A 24438-nucleotide genomic window follows, 5' to 3' on the forward strand; every position below is an offset into this window, starting at 1 on the left:
AGAGTATGAATCCACTCGACAAGGTGGAAGGGATCATGGATCGATTCGTCTGGTCTTAAACTTATAGTTTCTGTTTTCCACATGAGTAGAGGCTTGTTTTTATACTTTTAAACACATTTTTGTGTGTGCTCTTCTAGACGGATGGCCGGTGAAAGATTATCTCATCCGGAGGACTTGAACGTTCCAGCTGTGGTCACAGTTCGCCTCATCAGGTCATTTGAACAAAGAAACTTCAAGCCTGTGGTGTTCCAGCAGGTCAGCCTTAACCAGACCGTGCAGGACTTCATGCGCTGGGTGAGAGACGGTGAGTCGGGGGAGTTGAGAGAGAGACACTTGACTCGTCGGAATATCCCATTTCTGGCTCAGTTCCAGCTCAATTTCGAAGTAATTCCCCTATTCTCAGAACCAGAAATCATTTGTAGATGAAACTGGTTGCTTTACAAATTTAAGCGCATCAGTTCAAGGGAGGAAATCAGATCTCATTATTGGGGCTCGGCCAAGTTACAGTGAAATGTAACATAACATTTGGTGTAAAAAGTTTTTAATGTGTTCAACCTGCAGGCCCAAAAATGACTAGGGAGAGGTAATGCGCATTAAACATGTTTTTCTCAATAAACAAACTTCTGAGACCCACAGAAGTCAAACTAAGGTTTAAATGTTGTTCAGATACGAGTTTGGTTCAGTGTCACTGATCTAATCTCTGCTACACCTTTACACAAATGTAAGGCTCTAAATAAAAAGCTTTAATGAGTGACTATTTAATGAAATTCCTCATGAATATTAATTTATTGTAGTGGCTCTCAATACAAGTTATGGGCTATTTAAATTATAACTTCTTAAGTTGCTTTAATTTTAAACCTTTTTTGGTTTTCTCATGTCCTGGATGGCTGAGAACCAACAAGTAGATAGAAATAATGAATATCTGGGAAGTATCATAACTTAAAGATAATGCTCAAAGTACCAAGGTTTTTCTGGAAAAATATCCAGATTTTATTTTGTGGATTTAAAGGCTCTACGTTGATTATAGTTAGAAATAAAGGCATACCAACCTTTCTGTTTTTCTTTCTGCTCTATCTCTTTTTTTTCTTAGATATTTTTTTTATTAAAATGACTATTTTTTGTCTCATGAAGTGAAAAAGTTATTTGCAAAACAAACTTATTTGTGCATGTCAGAAATCTTTGGTGTCAATTTTCTAATTTTTGGTTGCGCTTCTCTGCACTCTGCTGGTTGTTCTGGAATAGGGAATTAGGAGAACACCAACTTAATTTCATAACATAACACAGCAAAAGGCATATTACATATAATTCAAAAGAAAACTTTTGAATTAGTTTTCAAAAGTGAATTAGTTTTCACAGACACACCAATTAACACTGAAAAAAGGCAGAAATTATGTGAATATTCTTCCTCGGCCTGCGATCTACCAGCTTGGTTTTTAGTTTTGCAAATGGAAGAAAATATATATTTAAGAGTTACATTGTCTCTCCTCATCCACAGCACTGATTATGTGCTTGGTAAATAAATAATCTGTCAGTTTTTTAACACATGTTTCCTCCAGATACATTTGGTATTTTGCAACTCAACAAAAGAGTGATGGTTAATGAATTCAACATAAGGACAGGCGAATATTACACAAGCCTAGTATATTCACTTTACCTAATGCTAACATTAGCTAGCCTAATATGATAACAGGGACCACGGCAGACAAGACTGTCATCATAAGTTGTGTAAGATTTCTTCTTTGAAACAGGGTGGACACTTTAGTAGCTGTTAACGGTGTAATTTTGTAACGATTACTTACCATTCACATTCTGTGTCCCGTCACTGAAGCAAAGCAGCAAGCCCTGCAGTTTGGGACAGAGTTCTGAGGTGGGGGAGAGTCAGAGTCTTCACTTGAGTCAGCGCTAACCAATAGGAACACATCTTACATCGTTCGTCTGTAAGCCCTGCCCAGGATGTTCATGTAAGATTCGCAAGCAAAAGTTTGAGAAGCGCAACCAAAAATTAGAAAATTGACACCAAAGATTTCTGACATGCACAAATAAAAGTTTGTTTTGCAAATAACTTTTTCACTTCATGAGACAAAAAATAGTCATTTTAATAAAAAAAAGTTATTTAAACAATTTTCTTTGTTATAAAAAAATCATTACAGTTCCAAAAGTTTTGATCACAGTACTAACCTTAAACACAACACTTTAAATTGAGACATACATTTCTTCTAGATATTGCCACAAGGGATGGACTTCCTCCTCCTTTCAGAAAGTATGGATACGGTATGTTTGTTTTATTATTTTCACAATAGGTTTCTGGAACAAAGTGTAATTGATTGTCAGTAGTGTTCTGTCATAATGCAAGATTCCACATTTTCAGTCAGAAAACAGGATTTTATGTATTTTGTTCTCAAAACTTTTAATGCTTTTGCTTACATTTTCATTTTGAAAGCAGGATTTTATGTCTTTCTTCTCAAAACGTCTCACATCAATGCTCACACTTGCATTGTGTGTGCTCACACACACAATGCTCGGACTCTGCTCGCTTATGAAACACGGAACCATAATTTGTAGATTTGGAGGATGTGCAAAGAAAGATTCCAAAAATATAAATATATTCATTCTACTTTGAAGAAGTTGCATGAGGTATTTTAAGAAAAGACTCAAAATGGTTCCTATTCAAAAGTATAAGGATGAACAGGGGTGATGAATTTGGCTGGGAATTACAGCACTGTGGATGACTTGGGCAATTGGGTGCAGGTTTTTGTATGTGTGTGTAAATGTATGTGGGTGTGTAAATAGGTACAGTATATATTATTCATGTATATATGCAGGTAAATGCATATGTATATATATGGATGGGTGTATGACTTTCATCTGGTTCAGGAAATATTATTGTTTTATTTTTTTGGAAAGGATACTGGAAACAGAAAGACTATTCTATGAATTAATGGATGGAAAAGGAATATGATTATATAAGTTAAACTTCGTCATACTCCTTTTCAGACTCTCAGTCACAGAATAAGTGGTGTATTTACATTTATTTGACAATGTAAATTTGATGTTATTTTAAACTATAGACCCCTTGCAGCAGGATGTCACCCACGCAAGTTCCCGCCCTCATTTCTCTGCTCGACATATGAAATAAAAAGGGATGTAGTAGTTTGCTATGAATTGTCTACACTATGACTCAATAACAAGGTCAGAAAAAAGTCTTAATTAAGAAAAAAATAGCGAGAGAGAGGAAAGTAAGTCAGTTACTTGCTTGACTTTGACAAACTTAACTTGGATGTGCTGTGGAATAAGGTGTTTTGGTTCAGCTTAAAAATAAAAAAGGTGACCTACACACAAACTGACATCAGTAGAGCAGGTGTTTAATTTAGCTAATCAACTAGGTTGGCTAATAATAGCAGCTTTTTATTACTGTGGCTAATCTACTACAGCAATCACTTATTAATAATCGCAAAATACACATCAAGCCTAAAAACCCCAAAACCTGAATGTTCTGCTCTATGTGGGGGAAATGTTTGAGTGTTTTTTGTGCTGAATCCTGATACATAAAGTTGCGTTGTCAGTTGCTATGGCAACGTATAGCGTAAAGTTGACACGGACAGCGAGAAAGAAGAATGAGTGGTTTTGAGTTATTTTTCCCATTTCATAGCACTAAATGAATCTGACCTACATCTCCAGGTTTCACCTTAAAAAAAACCTAAGAGATCGGCATGATTTTGTTTAGTATTCTGTTAAAACTCAACATAGCTCTAATTCTGTTATTTTGTATTTTCAGACACTATGAAGATTATTCATCAAGCTCACAGTTCAAAGGTATTTGTCTGTTGGAAAGTCACGCAATGCAACATCAAAATGGTTTGTTTCTAAATAAAAAAAGACTTCTCAGATTAAGATTTATAGAGATAGTGTTGAATTATGTTGCTTAACCCTTTAACCCTCGCTCCCCCAAAATCACCAAAAACAGCTGAGAAGGTACACCCAAATTAAATCAGCTGCTGTTCTTGAACACTTTGGAGTACATGCAAAAGCTTAGTCTCTCTATGAAGATGACAAGATACATTTTCTATTTTAGCAGTCAAAAACTGTAAGTAGTTTGTATCTATTATGTTTGTAACACAAAGAAAATTGAAAATTTTGCTTCACCCAGATTTTTCATTTTTATTTCTTGTAAATGCACATTGAGTGTTGAATGTATGGACCGGAAAATACAATAAATCTGTAGAATAAAGTATTCTGCTCATGGATTTCAAGATTGATCAAAATAGCCCAAAAAGAAATGTCATTTTGGACATGTTTATTTTAGAGGATGTACATGTGTTGTCCAAGTGTGCCATTTGGAGACTCCATTTGGAGACTCCAAATGTGACACTTGGACAACATCTATATACAAACTTCAAATGACTGTAACTCCTCAGTGCTTCAACATACAGTCATCAATGAGGCTCTAATGCAGTGTTTCTCAATTCCGGTCCTCAGGCCCTCCTGCCCTGCATGTTTTAGGTGTTTCCCTTCTGCCACACACCTGGATTGAATCTTTGGGTGATTAACAGGCTTCTGCAGTACTTTGTGGCTGCAGAAGACGTCATGCAATCATTTGAATCAGCTGTTCTGGTATAGAGGCACATCTAAAACATGCAGAGCAGGGGGGCCTGAGGACTGGAATTGAGAAGCACTGCTCTAATGAAAGATAATGACCAGAGGAATCCTCTGGTCATTATCTTTCAACATTACTGATAGTGGAAATTACTTATAATTATATAAATAAAATAGCATATCTGGGGGGGCAGAGGAGGTTAGCATACAGTCAGACCTCCTCCCCCTTCTTGCAATACACTGTCCATCCCTGCCCCCATCCGGCCGGCCCACCCCCCAGCACTCAAACGGTACGCTAGCCCCTCCCTCAATGAAGGACCACCTCAATCCACAGTGGATTGAGGTGGTCCTTCGACCACCCTCCCCTGGCCCCCCTCCTTCTTCGCCCTCCCAATGGTACGCTCAGCCCCCCAGTCCCTCAGATGAGATAGGGGGAGGATCTTATCCCCCTATCTTATCTCCTTCTTCTTCATTCTTCCAACCCGCCCCATTCCATCGGCCCCCCAATCTCACTCTTTGGTACGCTCTACCCCCTGGCTCTGACTGTAGCAGCGGACGACTAAAAGTTTCCAGTATTCTCAAATCCAAAACTTAGTAGCACTCTTACGGCCATAATCATCCACTCCCGTGAGTTGTGTTGAAGTTCTGATGAAGAAATATATCCAGTTTTGACACGTTCTGACAACGTGTCTCTCCATTGGTGAGAATAAGTCCTGTAAACACTGTTACGCATGAGGGCGCACAGAGCCTGACTTTGACGCAGCAAGGGCGCACAGATTACTCATGGTTACGCATGCAGCTGGTGGATTCATGTCAAAACAAACCCCAAAATGCCTTATATCAGGGGTCTCAAACTCCAGTTCTCGAGGGCCGCTGTCCTGCAGTTTTTAGATGTTCCACAGGTACAAAACACTGGAATGAAATGTCTTAATTACCTCCTCCTTGTGTAGATCAGTTCTCCAGAACCTTAATGACCTAATTATTCTATTCCGGTGTGGTGCAGCAGAGGCACATCTAAAAGTTGCAGGACAGCGGCCCTCGAGGACTGGAGTTTGAGACCCCTGCCTTATATCCTTATGACAGGACATGTGTTGGCTACACATCAGTGGCTTTAGATTTAGTCTCCGAGTTGACCAGTCAGAAATATTCCAGAAAGAATACAGGCATGTCAAAACGAGCTCAAGTCGCTCTCTGGATATTATTGGCTCGGAAAAGGCCATTTCATAACATTATTGGTCGAATGTGTGTCAATCAAAAGAGGGGGGAGAAGAGGGGCTCTAGGCTGCCCAATAAAAGCGTCACAATGGACACCAGCAGAGTTTAAATCCGTAAATCTCACCCCCGGAAAATACAATGGATAAACGGCACGCGGGTTAAGGGGTTTTAAATGAAATAAACAAATACATGTTGTCGTGAAAACTGGCATAGGGTTGTGAGATCTTTCCAGGTACACGCAGAAACCAGAGCATAAAGGCCTGGGGGAAATACGTAATCTATGAGTTGATTTAAGTATAATTATAAATGAATATATATGTGCACATTTAAACACTGAATGATTTTCTGACATATATTCTTGTATTTTAATCTGTAAGGCTGATAAAAACATGATGATCATGGTTTTTATAAATCCGCAAGCTGGAAACTTCATCTTTTTTCAGGAAGCCTGTTGTTCCTGTTTCATGACTCTCTTTCTGCCTGACTATGATTTCTTATGATTAAATACAAAAAGAAATAGAATTAAAGTTGCATGAGACAAAACAACAAAAACAACCTGATTTTATTGAAATTTGAGTCTACTGTTGGGTCTAGGTGTTACTTTGTGTGATTAAATTTAAAATTAACTTCATGTATTGTTACTGCTACGCTAAAATCTCCAGCATGGGGAAATGGGCTGATTTTGGGTTTTCTTGATAAGTACTTCATAGAGTACTCTGTGAAGTACTCTATAAATGTGTACTTCAAAGAGTACACACTATGAGCACATTTCATAAGTGCACAGAGGATTACAAACCTTCAAAAATGTGAGAATTGGGGCAGGACGCCTCTGGGTTGTAATTTTGACATCCAAAATGTTACTAAAAAGTACAGCTATAACAAGGAATTGATTTTAAATGTACAGTATAGGTATTTTAGATTTCCAAAGTTGTTGCAGGAGATACTTGGCTGTTCAAATATTTATGACTTGGTGAATACAGAGTAAAATTTGATAGTGTGTACACATGTATTCCAGAGCTGAGAATGTCACTGGTGTGTATCTACTCTCTGTTCAGTAATTAGAGTAATTAGGGAAAGCTACAACATTTACAGACTGTCTGAAAAATGGAGTGATCAAATAAATCCAGGATCTGCAGCAAACCAGCTTTCAAAAACCTGTTGAAGGCTGGTAAACTGTGGTTACGTCTATTTTTGCTGATATCACTTAACTAAGCAGTTTGACAGTGTAAGGTATGGTTTGTATTAAACCTGTGACAGGTTATTCTTTCAGAGTACACCATGTCGGGTTTCAGCTAGCCAGACTTTCTTTACGACAAACAAATCTGTTTTGCACAAGATAAACTTATACAAAAATCAAGATGTGCATAGTATGAATTTTTACCCAAAACTGCTTCTTCAACTACTGATTTAACAGGAAATATTTATTTTAAAGTTATACTTATAAACTATACACATTTGGTTCTATTATTTCAGACAAGTGAGTTGGTAATGAGTTTGGATGATGATGAAAAGTTAATTTTACAAGATGACCAAACCCTCAAAGCTGCTGGAGTTGGTAAGAACTTTTAATTGCTATCCCTTTTGAATTGTCATTAGTATTTTTTACCCTGAACACCAAGTGAAATGGAATGTTGTAATTCTAATTAATTTGGTAACACTTTATTTGACGGTGTGTGAATAAGACTGACACGACACTGTCATAAACATGACGTAACACATGTCATGAACATGAGTAAGTCTTCATGAATATTTATTACTGTTGTCATAAAGTGTCATTTGGTAAATCATGACACTTTTAATACAAAGTTGACATTATTCAAAATGTCTTTATGACAACTTGACATTAACTAAGAAATTGTGATCTGTCATAAATTTGTTAGAAAAATATTACTGATAAACTTTAAAATTATGTAGCTTTATCTGGTAATATTATATTGCCCTGCCATTTTGTTTAGTCTTAAATTTCTAATTGATCTGAAGTTTTACAGCAAGATGTCTACAAAGCAATTATGAACTTTGCATGTGAAACATTATTTAAGGCTGTTTTTAGTATTGCAATACACCATCTCTACCAGTGAGAGGCAGCAGTGCACGAAGAGGTGTGCAGTGTGTTGGTGAAGAAGAAATCTTCCATCTTGTGGCAAGTACACCCAAGTACACCTCAACTACAGCAAACCTCGCTGCAGCAAACGGAAAGGGGCGGGGACGACCACTGTCAGTCTCATACCTCATTTGGAAATAGGACCATTGCACTCCGGAAGTGAAGGGGGCGCTATTTCCTATATTATCCGCAGTCTCCCGTTTTTATTTTCTTTTGAAATCTGTGATATAGCTTCATCTTTAGGAAGGAGTTTCACTCTCAGCATGTACTCTTTTATTTACTTCAGCGCAGCTCACCGTTTTTTACAAATTTCGTAGCTTTCTGTGAACTTCTAAATCTGCTTCTTAGTTGTATCTTTTCGGGCCTGCTACTGCCTCCAGTGGTGTGGGGGTGGTAACACATCTAATATACCATAATTGCGTCACGAAACTAGAATACCACACAGTCTTTATTATTTACTATAAATTACTGGCGATGTAAAATATTAATTATCTTCTAAAACATCATATTTTTCCATTTTCTTCAGGATGTAGAGCTAATTAAGTGACATAAACAATACCTTTATACATTATAAATAATATCTGAGTATCTCCATCAATTATAGGAGGAGCAAAAGAAATAGGACATGAAAAACAACATGATTAATTATAATAAAAGTACCAATTACAATGTATACATAAGAAATTTAATTGAGCAAAAGTCAATAATGAACACATTAATTAGGTTCACAGACGAATAACCAGGGTTGTTAAACAGATACAAGCAATAATTCACATTATTTTTACTGTGCCATATATATTATTTTGAGACTTTCTGTTGGTAGAGTCTTATATATAGGAAAAAATATGGTTAAACTATTTAGTCTTCCAAGGTGGAAATTTTTCTTAGACTCTAAAATGATAAAATAAAACTCATTCATATAATGACGATATCAACAATTTGTGCATCGAGTAAAACACTTTGGATGCTATAGGTAAATGCTATTATTTAGTTTGGCTAAGAATAATTATTGCACCGTCAATAAATCACTTCTAATAAATGTTCTATAGTTACCAGAGGAACACAATAATGTCTTCATGAGCTCAAACTATTACCTACTATTTTACCTGCCATTAAAATTATTTAAAAGATTGTCTGTTAGTCTGCAGCTCATGTGACCAAACCAGCTGAAAAGATGAAAAGTTAAAACACCCAACAGTTAAAACTTGAGCTGAGTTAAAAATCAAGTTAAAATGTTACGTTTTAACATTTTAACTCAACAACCTCTACCTAACTAGAGGTTGTACACTACCTCTAGTTAGGTAACCCCAAGATCACTGAGTCTTGTCAAGTCTGAAAATTTCTGGAAAACCAAGAGTCAAAGTTAGAGAACAAAAACAGCTTTATTACACTTGCAAGTGGAGAGCACTGATCAGTAACATTGTCAGAGAAACTCTGAACTAGACATTGTGATTCCCTATCCTTATACACCGCTTCACAAATCCGAGGGACATATCAGAGGGCGTTAACACATACCCAAGAGGCTTTCAAGATTAGCACATGTACAAAGATGCAATATAACAAACACAGACAGAATCAGCTACACAGGGTGGATCTATAATTAAGAACAGCTACATCCTCTTTTCTGTTTCCCTGTCAAAGTGTGATAATTATTTATTCTTTGTGTGTTGTCAGGCCTCTGATGCACAGCAAGAAGCTTTGAAGCAGTAGTCTGGCAGGTTGAGTTTACTGAGGCCTCTGGTTTGGCCTTTTCCTGTTTTAACCATTTCCTGTAGAGAGCTGCAGTTTCTGTCTGCAGAGAGACGCAGACAGCATTAGCAGAAAACAAACATATAAGTAAAAATAATCCTGTAAATGGTTTAATGATTTAACTATTTAATAAAAGTAAACACACTGAATAATTATTTTATTCCACAGTCTTCTTAAAAGATAGAGTCTCTGAAAACAGTTCTTAAAAATATAGCCAGTGTTTTCAGCAAAATTGAGCTGACTGTCCAGGAATGACAGAATTTGCCACAGTTTCAACAGGAGTGAAACTGAAACCACTTTCAGGTCTTGTTTATGTCATTTAATTAGCTCTACTTTGTAAAGGAAACGAAAAGGTATCGCGTTTTGTGATCAAATTTATCTTTTACAGTTCCAGTAATGCCAGAATTAATAATAAATAATAAAGACGTTGTGGTATTCTGATTTAGTAATATAATTATATTAGTTGTGTTACCAACCCCACGCCACTATAGGCAGTAGCAGGCCCGAAAAGATGAAGACTAAGAAGCAGATTTAGAAGTACACAGAAAGCTACGGTATTTGTTAAAAAGTGTGAGCTGCGCTGCAGTCAATAAAAGAGAGAAGTTCAAGTACATGCTGAGAGTGAAACTCCTTGATAAAGATGAAGCTATATCACAGATTTCAAAAGAAAATAAAAATGGGAGACCTTTGAAAATATAGGAAATAGCGCCCCCTTCACTTCCGGAGTGCAATGATCTCATTTCCAAATAAGGCATGCGACTGAGAGTGGTCTGTCCCCGCCCCTTTCTGTTTGTTGCAGCGAGGTCTTTCTCTCTTGTGGGGCCAACCTAACACAACTTATAACGGTCGGACATCCTGTTTAAAAAGAAGTCGAAGTATGCCACCTAATACATATGAGGTATGTGTCTTATTAACTTAAAATTTTCTTTGAGAAAATAACATTGACTATGATCTCTTTCTTTATAATGTTTGCTATGAGCAATTCAAGTCAATCCTACCTTGCTGTAAGTTGTTAGCTAAAGTTATTAAACTCCATTACTGTAACATTAGCCCTTAATGTTAAACATACTTTAAAGGCAGGCAAATAGGTTTTTACCCTCCAATTTTAATCTAGCAAATTAAAAGCTAATATGTTAGCCAAAGTTATCCTTTATGTGCATTATTTTGCAACTTGGCTGATGTGACATGGTGCTTGTGTTCATTGCTTTAACAACTTTAGCTACATTTTAGCCTAAGGACACATGGTTGGGAGTAGGGGTGGGGGGGTCAACGTTGGCTAATGAAGACATGCTACAGGTGTGGAGGATGATAATGAGGACCAGCCACCGGAGAAAGAAGTCCCTGTTTGACCAAAGAGAAAGAAGCAGATGAAATATTCTCCAAGAAAATTAGGTAAGTCATTTTTGTGTTACTATTTTCTTCAGGTGAAGTGGGATGGGACGGGACAGATAAGTCGGGAAGGGGGAGCAGGAATCAACATCCATCAGCTGAGTTAATTACGTTATGTTTTAGACAACTAAACACTGGTGTTAAATCTATTTATTTATTAATAAACGTCTTAAGCTATAAGCCAGAGTATCTGGTTGGAAATAATTTTGAATGCTTAAGTGAAAAGATACACTCGTGCCTAATACTATACATTAAATGATGCATTCTGAATAACAATAGGCTGTATGAATTTCTGCCAAACAAATATTTGATCAGAATAATTTTGTTCAGTTATAGTCATTATGCTCCTTGTATTAAGAAATAATTGTATTGCACTTTATGGCAACCAGTCAAGTTAACTACTGTAGACTTTGTCTGCCAGTCTAGTATTCTGACAGTGTGCAGCAAGGGACATTATTGGAATGATATTTAAATAAATGCTGAAAAAAGATCACATTGCATTTTTGTTCATTTGTTTTTGTTCCTTTTTTGAAGTGACCATAGTGGATTGAGTCATCACCCACTATAAAAATGTCCAGAAGAGATTCACCAAGTTTGAATTCATGAAAAGGCTTTCACCATGATTAACATTGACCACAACCATAGCAAGAACAGCTATAATTTCGAGCATTTCCAGACACCTTTAAAGTGCTGCTTCCAGGAAATTAAGACAAGATGAAGATCTCCCTGTTTTCAGAGCGTTACAGGAAGGCTATAACAAAGGAGATGGCTGACACAATTAAAGCAAAAAATGTTAGGACTGTTTAAAGAACCTATTTTCTTAAGTTAAAGAATAATGTAATTCTGTTTGTTTTTCAATCAGTATTTCAGAGTTACATTATACTGACCAGAAGTTAAATCTTCTGTTTGAAGAACAAGTAATGCTTTGTTTAATTCCAATGTACAAAGAGTTTGTTCTTCAGCTATGATGGTAGTTATAAATAGTCTAGTGTTTTCCACTTCACTTGAGGTAAAACTTAGTATTAATGACTGTTAATATAGGACTTGACACTGTAATGACAATTAATGAAATCTTTATAACTGTTGCTACTTGTTTCACTTTAATTGAGGTAAGAGTTAACATTAATGACATTGTAATAACACTTAATGACATGTCCATAACTGGTGCTACTTGTTCCACTTGATGTAAGAGGAATTATTAATGACTCTGTTATTAAAATATTTGACAGTGTAATAAACAGTGAAATCTTTATTTCATTAAGCTTGTTCCACTTTATTTCAGGTAGGGGGAAATATTTTATTTATACTATTTCTTTCAAGCTTTTGACAGCATAATAACACTTAATGACATTATTACGCCTATGCCTATGACATATTTATGACATATGATGATTCTAGGTTAATGTCAAGTTGTCATAACAGACATTTTGAATAATGTCAACTTTGTATTAAAAGTGTCATGATTTACCGAATGACACTTTATGACAACAGTCATAAATATTCATGAAGACTTACTCATGTTCATGGCAGGTGTTATGTCATGTTTATGACTGCGTCATGTCAGTCTTATTCACACACCGTCAAATAAAGTGTTATCATTAATTTTAATTTATTTGAAAATTGTGGACGACAAATGCACTGTAAAGAACTTTATAATGCGTAAATGTGAGAAAATCAATCTTAGGTTAGAGGTTTGTCACGTTTTTATAGCCAAATTTGAAGCCAGCTGTAGCATATATAATTTTAGTCTCCGTTTTTCTCTAGAGCTCAATTTAGGCTGTCAGTTATTTATAGCTGCTGGTCATAAAATTAGAATATCATGAAAACATTCATTTAAATCAGTAATTCCATTCAAAATGTGAAGCTTGTATATAGTATTCATTCATTACATACAGACTCAGAAATCAGAATATTGTGAAAAGGTTCAATATTGAAGACTACTGGTGCCACAGACTAATCAGCTAATTAACTCAAAACACCTGCAAAAGCCTTTAAATGGTCTCTCAGACAAGTTCTGTAGGCTACATAATCACGGGGATGACTGCTGACTTGACATTTGTCCAAAAGATGACCGTTGACACCTTGCAGAAGGAGGGCAAGTCACAAAGGTAAAGAGACTGACTGCACAGAGCTCTGTGTCTGAGCACATTCATAGAGAAGTGAAGGGAAGGAAAATATGTGGTAGAAAAAGTGTACAGGAAATAGAGGTAGCCACACCCTGGAGAGGATTGTGAAGCAAGACCCATTTGAAAACGTGAGAGAGATTCACAGAGTGGACTGCAGCTGGAGTCAGTGCTTCAAGAACCACAGACAGATTCAAAACGTGGTTTTCAGCTGACACATTCTTCTTGTCAAGCCACTCTTGAACAAGAGCCTGTGGTCTTAACAGAGGGCTCAGTACCAAGAGGTCAAACAGAAGGTGCTGAACTTTTGAGATGCTATGGAGGTATTGCTATTTTTGTCTGCTTTTAACTGGCATGGACGTCTAATGTACCGTATTTTCCGCACTATAAGGCGCACCACATTATAAGGCGCACCTTCAATGAATGGCCTATTTTAAAACTTTTTTCATATATAAGGCGCACCACATTATAAGGTGCATAGAATAGACGCTCCAGTAGAGGCTGGGGTTACGTTATGCATCCATTAGATGGAGCTGCGCTAAAGGGAATGTCAACAAAATATTCAGATAGGTCAGTCAAACTTTATTAATAGATTATAAACCAGCGTTCTGAAAACTCTGTTCATTCCCAAAATGAATAAACAACTGTTTTATTATTTTCCCCGAGGTAAAGTAAGTGTCGTGGGATTTTCATGACAGTTTATCTTTTAACAACAGCAAGGTATAACATATAGTGGAGGGGAACTTTTCCTCGATTCAATAAACACGTAAAAAACAGTCTGATACTGTTACGGTAAATCAAACATTAGTGCAATCACAATATATCCACTTCTGCACCATTGATTCGTTCATGTTAAATTCTCTGGCTGCTGCTCTATTCCTGTGTTCTACTGCATCACTGATCGCCTTGAGCTTAAACTGTAAGAGCGGAAATACTTCTTATGGAGTTGTTTTTTACTGAGGAAATCTGGCGCCATAAAAGGTCAATTTGACTTAGCCTCCCAACTTTCCCTTGCGTGCGAAGCCGAAGTGTGACTGAAAGAATGTCTGGGAAATAAACTGGTTGGGTAGATAAGAATAATAATTGTTGTTTGGCACTTCTGATGCTACGGTGGCAGATGAGAGAAAGGTTGAATACCCCCAGAAAAAGCCCAATACACATTCAGTACATGGGCAACCAAGAAGTCTACGTCAAACATACGCAAGACACGAGCAGTAACATTATTGGTTAAAACTTGCCAGTTCAGACCAGTGAAAGTGAGATTATATATAAACAGGTTGACTCCAAGAAGAGTTTGAGATTTTGGGGAGAGTTTGGGGAGATTTTTGAGATTTTGACTTTATACTAATGAAGCTGTAAGATAATCTGTGGATCAGTGTAATAAATGTCCACCTGGCGTGGCCTGCAGCAAAAGGACTTGTCTCTGAGTATTATTTCTTATCTATAAAATATAATTAAGAGTTTAAGACCTTTTTTGATCCTACAAAACTCTGCATCGTAAGCGTGTCTCTTAAAAGGAGCCATTTTGGGGTCTTTACACAAAACCCAGCGTGCACCACGCGCTTCTTCTTCTACGGGGGAAAATGAAGTCGGCGGCTGCTTACCGTAGTTGCGAGACCTGTTGTGGCTCAATATTGGTCCATATATAAGGCGCACCGGATTATAAGGCGCACTGTTGGCTTTTGAGAAAATTGAAGGTCTTTAGGTGTGCCTTATAGTGCGGAAAATACGGTACACTCACTGGCCACTTTATTAAGTACATCTTGCAACTACTGGGTAGGACATCCTTTTGCTTTCAGTACTACCTTAATCTTTCATGGCATAGATTCAACAAGGTACTGGAAACATTCATCAGAGAGTCTGTTTCATATTGACATGATAGCATCATGCAGTTGCTGCAGATTTGTCGGCTGCACATCCATGAGGCGAATCTCACCATTCCACCACATTCAAATCAAATTCAATTCAAAAATACTTTATTAATCCCAAAGGGAAATTAAATGTTGTAACTCATCAATTTATATTCTTCAGAGTTATTGAAGATGGTGATAGCTGTTGGCAGGAAAGATCTTCTACAGCAGACTGTACTACACTGAATCTGAAGAAGCCTCTAACAGATTATGTTCTGCCTTCCCAAGATAGCATTGTGAAGAGGTTGGTCAGGGTTGTCCATAATTGTCTTGATCCTATGAAGAATCCTTCTTTGCATAATAATCTCCATAGTCGTCCCCAGAACAGAACCAGCCTTCTTTATCAGACTGTTGAGTCTTTTTAGGTCCCTGGTTCTGATGCTACTGCCCCAAGAGATGACAGCAGAAGAGATAACACTTTCAACAACAGACTTATAGAAGATCTGCAGCATCTTTCTGCAAACCTTGAAGGATCTTCGCTTCCTTAAGAAGGGCTGTTGCTTCACTGTTGTGTCTTCATTCCAGTCTGTTGTACAAATGAACACAGAGGTATTTATATTTCTCAACCACCTACACTTCTACTCTCATGATGGGAATAGGATTTGATTTAACCCTGTTTCTCCTGAAGTCTACAATCGTCTCCTTTGTTTTGCTCATTTTTGAGATGATTGTTCCCTCAGCATGCCACCAAGCGGTCCACCAGCTCTCTGTACTCAACCTCTTGTCCATCTCTGATAAACCTAACAACTGCAGAGTAATCTGAGTATTTCTGTAGATGACAGAAGCCGGACTTATGCTGGAAGTCTGAAGTGTAGAGAGAGAAAAGGAATGGTGAGAGTACAGTCCCCTGTGGTGCTCCTGTGTTGCTGATCACCTGGTTAGACATACAGTCCTTCAGTCTCACAAACTGTGGTCTGTTTGTCAGGTAGTTATAGATCCAGGTGATTGTTGAAGCCTCCATCTTTGTCTTCTGGAGTTTCTCACAGAGCAAATCAGGCTGAATTGTATTAAATTCACTGGAGAAATCAAATAACATGATCCTCACAGTCCTGCCTTCTGTGTCCAGATGACAGTGGGTTTGCTGAAGCAGGTGTATGATGATGTCATCAACTCCAACTCCATGGCGATAAGCTAACTGCAGGGGGTCTTAATACAGGTTTGTCTGCTTATTCAGGTGGACCAACAGGAGTCTTGCCAGAGCCTTCATAATGTGGGTTGTCAGGGCAACAGGTCTACAGTCAATGATTACTAAAGGGAGAGTTTTCTTTGGTACCAGAACTACACAGGATGTCTTCCATAACAGTGGAACCTTCTCTTGGGACAGGCTAAGGTTGAAGAGATGTTGCAGAATCCCTCAGAGCTGGACCTGCAGCCATGTTCTTGTTCAGTCTCTCCAGCTGCCTCTTCACCTGACTTCTAGATACAGAAAAGTGGGAGGGGGAGGCAAAGAGAGCAGCAGCATCTCCTGATTTGGTTGAAGACAAACTTGTGGAAGAAGGGTCCATGACTCTAATCTTGACTTTGAGCATCCCAAAAATGCTCTGTTGGATTGAGATCTGGTGAGTGTGGAGGCCATTTGAGTTCAATGAACTCATTGTTGTGTTCAAGAAACCAGTCTGAGATGATTTGCGCATTATGACATGGTGCGTTATCGTGCTGGAAGTAACCATCAGAAGATCTTACACTGTGGTCATAAAGGGGTGGACATGGTAAGCAACAATACTCAAGTAGGATGTGGCATTGACAAGATGCTCAGTTGGTACTAATGGACCCAAAGTATGCCAGGAAAATATCCCCCACATCATTGCACCACCAAAATCAGCCAGAACCATTGATACAACGCAGGATGGATCCGTGCTCTCATGTTGTTGACACCAAATTCTGACCCTACCATCTGAATGTCGCAGCAGAAATCGAGAGTCATCAGACCAGGCAATGTTTTTCCAATCTTCTGTTGTCTCAATTTTGGTGAGCCTGTGCGAACTGTAGCCTCAGTTTCCTGTTCTTAGCTGATAGGAGTGGCACCCGGTGTGGTCTTCTGCTGCTGTAGCACATCCGCCTCGAGGTTCGACGTGTTGTGCATTCAAGTTGCTCTTCTGCATATCTCGGTTGTAACAAGTGGTTATTTGAGTTACTGTTCCCGTTCTATCAGCTCCAACCAATCTGGCCATTCTCCTCTGAGCTCTGACATCAACAAGGCATTTGCACCCACAGAACAGCAGTTTATTGGATATTGTCATGTTTCGGAACATTCTCTGTAATCCCTAGAGATGGTTGTGTGTGAAAATCCCAGTAGATCAGCAGTTTCTGAAATACTCAGACCAGTCCATCTGGCACCAACAACCATGCCATGTTCAAAGTCTCTTAATTCACCTTTCTTCCTCATTCTGATGCTCAGATTGAACTGCAGCAGATCATCTTGGCCTAAATGCATTGAGTTGCTGCCATGTGATTGACTGATTCAAAATTTGCATTAATGAGCAGTTGGACAGGTGTTCCTAATAAAGAGAGTGTATATTATATAACTTCTCCATTTTTTTCACACAATAAACACAATAAACACCATCTATAGAATTACTACGGTGGTCATAGTAAAGCTCTGCCACACTGGACATCATCCTCACCAGAACAGTGAGATTCTTCCCTAATAACAAATCCTGGACCACCAGTGAACTAAAGGAACTGTAAAACAAGAAGAAAAGAGTCCTTAGGGAACGAGACAGGGAGTTATTGAGGAGTATACAGAAACAGCTAAAAGTCAAGATTAGAGACAACAAGGAGAAGTACAGGAAGAAACTGGAGAATAAACTGCAGAGGAACAGAATCAGAGATCTGTGGTCAGGGATGAAGAAGATACAGGCTTCAAGCAAAAGGTGAAGTAGACAGATGGAACTCTGGACAGAGCAAATGAGCTGAACACATTTTTCAACAGGATTAGTTCAGGAACAAGGTCATTATCATCCTCTCCTGTTCCCAGCCATACAGACATCCCATCGTCCTCTGACCCTCAGCTATGTTGTCAAAACTCAGATGTTTCATATTTCACCTCTGTCATGGATTCTTCTACTTCCACAAGTTAAACTTTCATAAGTTGTAGATTCAGGGCCCACAGTTTAAGCCAACGGTCCCCAACCTTTTTAGTCGCGCGGACCGGTCAGCGGACCGGGGGTGAGGGAAGAGAAAGCGTGGTATGAATCGAGTCCGATGCTGTTGTTCGGGGGTGGGGAGGTTAGGGTTAACCCCCTAGTACGCGCGCAGTACTCTGATGTTGTCTTGTTACTCATTCTGCTGTAAGTTGGCTCAATTTTGTCGCGCAAGACGTAACCTGTAAAATCCGGGTTAGGATTTTCAAAATAAAACATCCGGAGCGGCCCGGTACCAATTGGTCCATGGACCGGTAGTTGGGGACCACTGGTTTAAGCGATTTCAAGTATTTGTTCATTGTTACATAATTTGGGCTTCCAGCTCATCAAACCCACAAAAATAGGAATTCAAAAAATGAGAATACTCTGAAGAAATCAGCCTAAGCTACTTCTCAGTTTTTGCAGAAAAAAGAAAAATATTGTTTTTAAACATATTGTTTAAAACCAATACGTCAATCTTCAATACTTTGTTGGGAATCCCTTTGCCTTTATCACTGTCTCGGTGCGATGTGGCAATGCTTGCGCGTTATGGAAGCCAGTGTATCCTTTGTTGTAAGGTAATTTTATTTATATAGCACATTATCAGCAACAAGGCAGTTCAAAGTGCTTTGCATAAATTAAAAAGTAAATACAAACAAAACAAATTACCAAAGGAAAGGGCAAAAGAAAGAGAATCTATTAATATTGATAATCCATTCCTGTTGAGTTGCCAGGGTATTATTTCTGGATTGTAAGTTTTTTTCTAATCCCTGTTCTGGGTTGCTAAAGTACAAGTGAGTATGTATTCTCTGGACGTTCTAATTATGTTCTAATTTTGTAAAGTAACAAGTACTTAACAATTTCTAAGTAGTAATAAAAACTAAATGTTCCTGTTCTGGAAGTAGTTTTCCTGGATTCTAAGTGTGTTCTAATTCCTTTTCTGGGCAGCAAAATAAGAGTCTCTCTGCATAGCAATGTAAAAACATAATCTAAACAGTAAAGCAAGTGTTCTATGGGCTTTCTAAGTATGTTCTAAATTTGTAAAAGTAGTGAGTACTCCACAATTTCTAAGTAAAAATAAAAACTAAATGTTCCTGTTCCTGGAAGTAGTTTTTCTGGATTCTAAGTTTGTTCTGATTATAATAATCTCAAAAGTAATCTAAAAAGTAATTGAATACAAATAAAAATAATTAGGATGAAAAGACAACATTGGGTAGGATATGGCACATATAGCAAGACAGAAACATGCTGGCAAAGACCTTGAGGTCAGGGAGTGTGTGTTTGTCTGTAACTGTGACCCGCTTGCAGATTAGCCCATGTGTCTCAGAGCCTGTTCTCCCAAAGAAAGTCTCTAATAAAGGTGGAATAATCAAGAGTGAGTCCTTGAGAGTTAGGGTTAGGGTAAGATAACGCTTTTTCATGTTGGTGTTCCCGCTAAAGCCTTTTGGGTTTTTTTGCCCCAATTTTTCCTTTACGATAATCTTACAACATCCTGCAGTGTGTGGTGTGTTATGTGGTGGTATGTTGAATATGCCCGATCTAAAATCTGGCATATTCCAACATTGTCTTGGCGCGATTATCCAGCCTGTGGGGCTTTTACTGACTGGGAGCGAGAACGCAACCTGTTGAATGTGACAGGTAGCCAATCAGAAAGCGTGGTGACGTAAGCACGGCGAGGAATCCCAAACAGTTGACATGGCAACTGAGAGTCCAGTGGACATCAGAGGTGATATGTGAAAATGTTTATTACTATATGTGAAGATCATTTTTATATATGTTTACTATATGTGGTTATGTTTAATCAGTTAAAAATGTTAACTATGAACAAACATAACTCACCTCCCAATCATAGTGCAGCAAATAGAGCGGCTGCTCCCGCTGTCTTTTATCAAACGCCTTTTCTTTTTGTTTCATCTTTTATTGCTTAAAATGAATCCATAAACTAACACTGCTGCTTCTACATCATCATCCGGGTTTGATTATTCTAAATTCATGTATGGTATGTTGGGGGTTTTACTGGATTTTCTTGTGGAATCGGGATGTTGGTGAGTGGAATCGGTTCGTGTGGTGTGTTGCTCCTGCCGTGTAGGAGCGAACCGACTGAACCTGTTGGACTTTTATCATCTCTTTGGTCACAGAGGTTTGGAAAATCAGCCGACAATCCTTAAATCGTGCTGTGTGAACCAGACTTAAGACTCATAAACTCTACTCCTCTCATCTCGTCTCGACCACTGCCCTAACGCTCTCCGACTCTGGTTGCTATGATAACGTTTACATATCCCTTCAAAATAAGATACAGATGCGCCACAAAAACGAATATGTTATTTTTGTGAAAATTTTAACTCACAATAACGACTAATGGAGCCCTGAGCTTGTTTCTCTGCATGCAACCAGACGGTCCATCTGGGAGTGATGAAAGAAAAATAACACCAGAAGTGTTGCTGATGCTCAGGGTTCTTGGTCTCTAGTGGAGAAGCAATTTAAAGGCTTCATTGCCCCATTAACGAGCCGGTCACCATATTATGCAGAGCGAGCTTGGAAAGGCGGTAATCACTTACCGGGATAAATCCATTCTCCTGTCTCTTCTCTGGGCCTTTTTCCTTCATAAAGAAACTTTCCAAAGAATCTCATCTTTTTTGTAGGATCGAAAAAGGTCTTAAACTCTTAATTATATTTATAGATAAGAAATAATACTCAGAGATGAGTCTTTTTGTTGCAGGTCACGGCGGGTGGAGATTTATTACACTGTTCCACAGATCATCTTACAGTACAAAGTCAAATTTCCCCAAAATGTCATCGTATTCTTAGAGTCAGTCTGTTTTATAGAATATCATTTTCATTGGTGTAAGTTGGTAAGTTTCGACCAATAGCATTACTGCCCGTGTTTGACTTGTGTCCTTACGTAGGAATTCCATCAGCTTTTAAATGAGTGTGTATTGGAGTTTCTTTGGGAATATTCAGACATATTGACCTCCAACATCTGCTCCGTTTCAAAAGTGCAAAACAAGCCACTCCATCACTCATATGTTGTTCTTATCAGTCTTAACAGCTTTCCTCCCATCGCAATTCGGTCCAATTTTATGCTTTGAAAGCAAGAAAAGGAAAGGGAGTTCCAAGTTATTCAGGTCAAACTGACCTTTAACGGCACCAGATTTCCTCAGTAAAAAACAACTCCATAAAGAGTATTTCCACTCTTACAGTTTCTTACTCATTTTGCTGCTTGTGGACTTTCAAAATAAAAGATCCTCCAGACTCAAATAATACATAAAACGGAAATATTTAATTATTTCTTGCACGGCCTGGTACCAACTGGTCCACGGACCGGTACCGGTCCGCGGCCCGGGGGTTGGGGACCACTGCTCTAAAACATTCTGGTAGACCGTTGCAGTGACCTTGGACTTAAGAAAGCAGAGTTTACCAACACCTGCAGCAGACAATGCGTCCCAAATCATGACTAACTGGAAGCCCAAATTATGTAACGATAAACAAACAAATACTTGAAATCGTTTGAACTGTGGGCCCTGAGTCTATATCTATGAGAGTTTAACTTTTAGAATGGAATTATGGGAAATAAACAACTTTTCCATGATATTCTAATTTTTTAGAAAAGGTCTGTAGTTGGCGTGAGAGAAAAAGACGGGGAAAATAGAATACATGGAGACAGATGACTCGCTGTGGCGATCCTAAAGGGAAAAAGATGAAAGGAAGAGAAGAAGACGGCTCCCCAGGTTGACTGTTCTTCTGGAATATGACAACATTGGAGCAGAAATGTCATGTTTCATTCTTCTCAAAGGCACAGTCAATTTACATTTTTGGATCACATTGAGCAGGACTAGGCCTGTCGAGACAAATAATAAATCAATTAATCGTACGATAAATTAAAGTTATTCACCTCATTTTAATTTATCGGCTTTATCATTTCTTCCGGCCTATTTCTCTTTCTGTTGATGACACTGAATGAAAAAAGACTTAACTCTGGTGCTCTCCACTGACCCCTCCCTTCCTCATGTCCTTAGTGTAATGCCCAGCGCACACTACACGATCTTGGAATTGTCTGCCGATCGCGAGGCCATTTTCAAAATCGGAGAGACCACATATTAGCCGACAAAAAAATCCTAGGTATAACGATCGTGCTGTGTGGTGTTGAGCCACAGGGCAAGAGTAACACACCACACACGAATCGATTTCTCTCACCAACATTCAGATTTCAGACAGAAAATCCTGTAAAAGCCACTATAACACACGTGAATTTAGAAACACGGCTGATGACGTAGACCCAATAGCGATAGTTTGTGAGCTTATTTTAAGTGATAAAAGATGTAACAAAAAGAAAAGGCTTTGGACAATCAATATTTTACTAGAATCTACCTGCAATGCCTAGTGTCAGCGTAAAGTCCTGACTGTATGAATAACCCTATCATTATAACCTATTTACAGTGTGTCACGTTAACAATGAACAGCTGGAAAATTATCAGGTATATGAACTGCAGTACCAGTTTCGCTCCAACTCCTCTCCTTGTCATTTCTGTATTCTTTGCACAAAATGTTGAATAAACATTAAATTTGTTTCTACATATCATCTCCGATGTCCACCGGATTTTAGGTTGCGCCGTGTCAGCTGTTTGGGATTCCCTTTCATGCTTTCCCCTCTGAAAACATGTAGGGGAATCCACGCTTTCTGATTGGCTACCGGTCACATTCAACAGGCTACGTTCTCGCTCCCAGTCATGGAAAACCATTCGCCGTAGTGATAAACTGGCCAAGACAATCCAACATGTTGAACATGCCTGATGTAGAGTGGAGCGGCCACGAGGCTCTACCGACTGAACCCGATTAGTCGTAACACACTACAGGATGATCGGTTACGATTATCGCATCTAAGAACGCTGGATGTTCTAAGATTATTGTAAGGGAAAAATCAGGGCAAAAAAATGTGTAGTGTGAACTGGGCTAAAGGGAGGAGTGAACTATTGCATCAGACAGACTTTAGAATCTGTACTCTTTTGGTTGAATGTAGTTTCTATTTGTACTTTGGTTTTATGTTGTTTAGTTTTTATTCAAGTGCATTCTTTGTTAATGGAGACTGAGTCCATTTTATTTTTGGTTGTTTTGTTTATTTAGTTTACCAGTTCCAGTGCTAAATGTTCTTTTGAAAATAAAGTGTATTTATTTTTTGCAGGATATCATTTGCATTATTATGTCATTACTATTACATCAGTTTAAAATGGTCGTCAAACAAGATTATCGTTTATCGCAATAATTTTTGAGACAATCGCTCAGCAAAATTTGTTATCGTGACAGGCCTAAGCAGGACTTCAGCACAGTCTTGTTGACTATTTGCAACAAAATGAGTCATGGTTGTATGCTCACGCACCGATAGCCTTCATTTTTAAGAGTGCATTTTGACTTCTGAGTTGGTTGAAAACTTTTCTGGAACATATTGCCTAAGAAAGAAAAGCTGCCTGATTTCTATGCATAGCTTGATACAAGACATTGATCTGATTAGGCCCTCAATACACAAATTAACATAACAGGCCATGCTTAAAACCCCATTAAAGTTTATGCAGCTTGATTGATCATTGATCATTCAGGGGGAAAAGAAAATAATTCCTAACAGATGGCTGGTAAGACAATAAATGATACTGAGCTCTTTAATAATTGTACAGTAATGTAATTTTATATGGCAATAATAAATGCTACATAAATTACCAGAACAAGCCGGTCAGTTTAATCTAAATATTTGACTTTTTTTCTCTCCAGCTAATGAAACAGAAGTGGGATTCTTCAGAAAAGAAGATTATGTTTTCTATAAAGCAAACCCCAAATCAAAATGGTGAGCAAACAGTGGAGATTTTCAGCTTGGTTCTTCCTGGAACCACTGCCAGAATCACAACAACCAGGACTTCCATTTTGATGTAAAAATGTGGGTGTTTTTATTTTATTTTATTTTTTTATTTTAGTTGAAGGAACAGTATAACACTGACCTATTATGTCCCTTTATTAATATGGTATGTCTCTGATACATGTTACCATTGAAATGTATATGTTGTGATTAGTTTTACTAATATGTTAATAAACTTTGAATAACTGTTCTTCATTACTGTGTAACAGTAATAACACAATAAAGGTAAAGGTAATTTTATTTATGTAGCACATTTTCAGCAACAAGGCAATACAAAGTGCTTTACATGAATTAAAAGGAAATGCAAACAAAATAATAAACCAAAAAAAGAGCA

At 38.1% G+C, this 24438-nt stretch overlaps 1 protein-coding gene and 1 long non-coding RNA gene across 5 annotated transcripts; both read left to right on the forward strand.

The window, feature by feature from the left end:
- c7h2orf76 (chromosome 7 C2orf76 homolog) lies at window positions 1–24299 on the forward strand. Of its 4 annotated transcripts, none has more exons than XR_003596253.1 (6): window positions 1–304; window positions 2221–2271; window positions 3776–3813; window positions 7282–7363; window positions 15202–15629; window positions 23963–24299. XR_003596253.1 is itself a non-coding variant. In XM_028023554.1 (5 exons), the coding sequence occupies exons 1-5, from the start codon at window positions 142–144 to the stop codon at window positions 24037–24039; spliced, it is 411 nt and encodes a 136-aa protein (XP_027879355.1). In that variant the 5' UTR covers window positions 3–141; the 3' UTR covers window positions 24040–24299. The 4 variants fall into 4 exon arrangements, 2 of the variants coding, with proteins under 2 accessions (XP_027879356.1, XP_027879355.1); XR_003596254.1 differs by lacking the exon at window positions 15202–15629 and adding an exon at window positions 10458–10556 and having other exon boundaries at window positions 2–304; XM_028023554.1 differs by lacking the exon at window positions 15202–15629 and having other exon boundaries at window positions 3–304.
- Window positions 10563–12299, forward strand: LOC114148340 (uncharacterized). The gene is made up of 2 exons (XR_003596255.1): window positions 10563–11050; window positions 11582–12299. It is a non-coding gene; the product is annotated as an uncharacterized LOC114148340 (long non-coding RNA).
- Window positions 24300–24438: the final 139 nt, after the last annotated feature.

This window comes from Xiphophorus couchianus, chromosome 7, assembly GCF_001444195.1.
Source record: "Xiphophorus couchianus chromosome 7, X_couchianus-1.0, whole genome shotgun sequence".
NCBI lineage: Eukaryota > Metazoa > Chordata > Actinopteri > Cyprinodontiformes > Poeciliidae > Xiphophorus > Xiphophorus couchianus.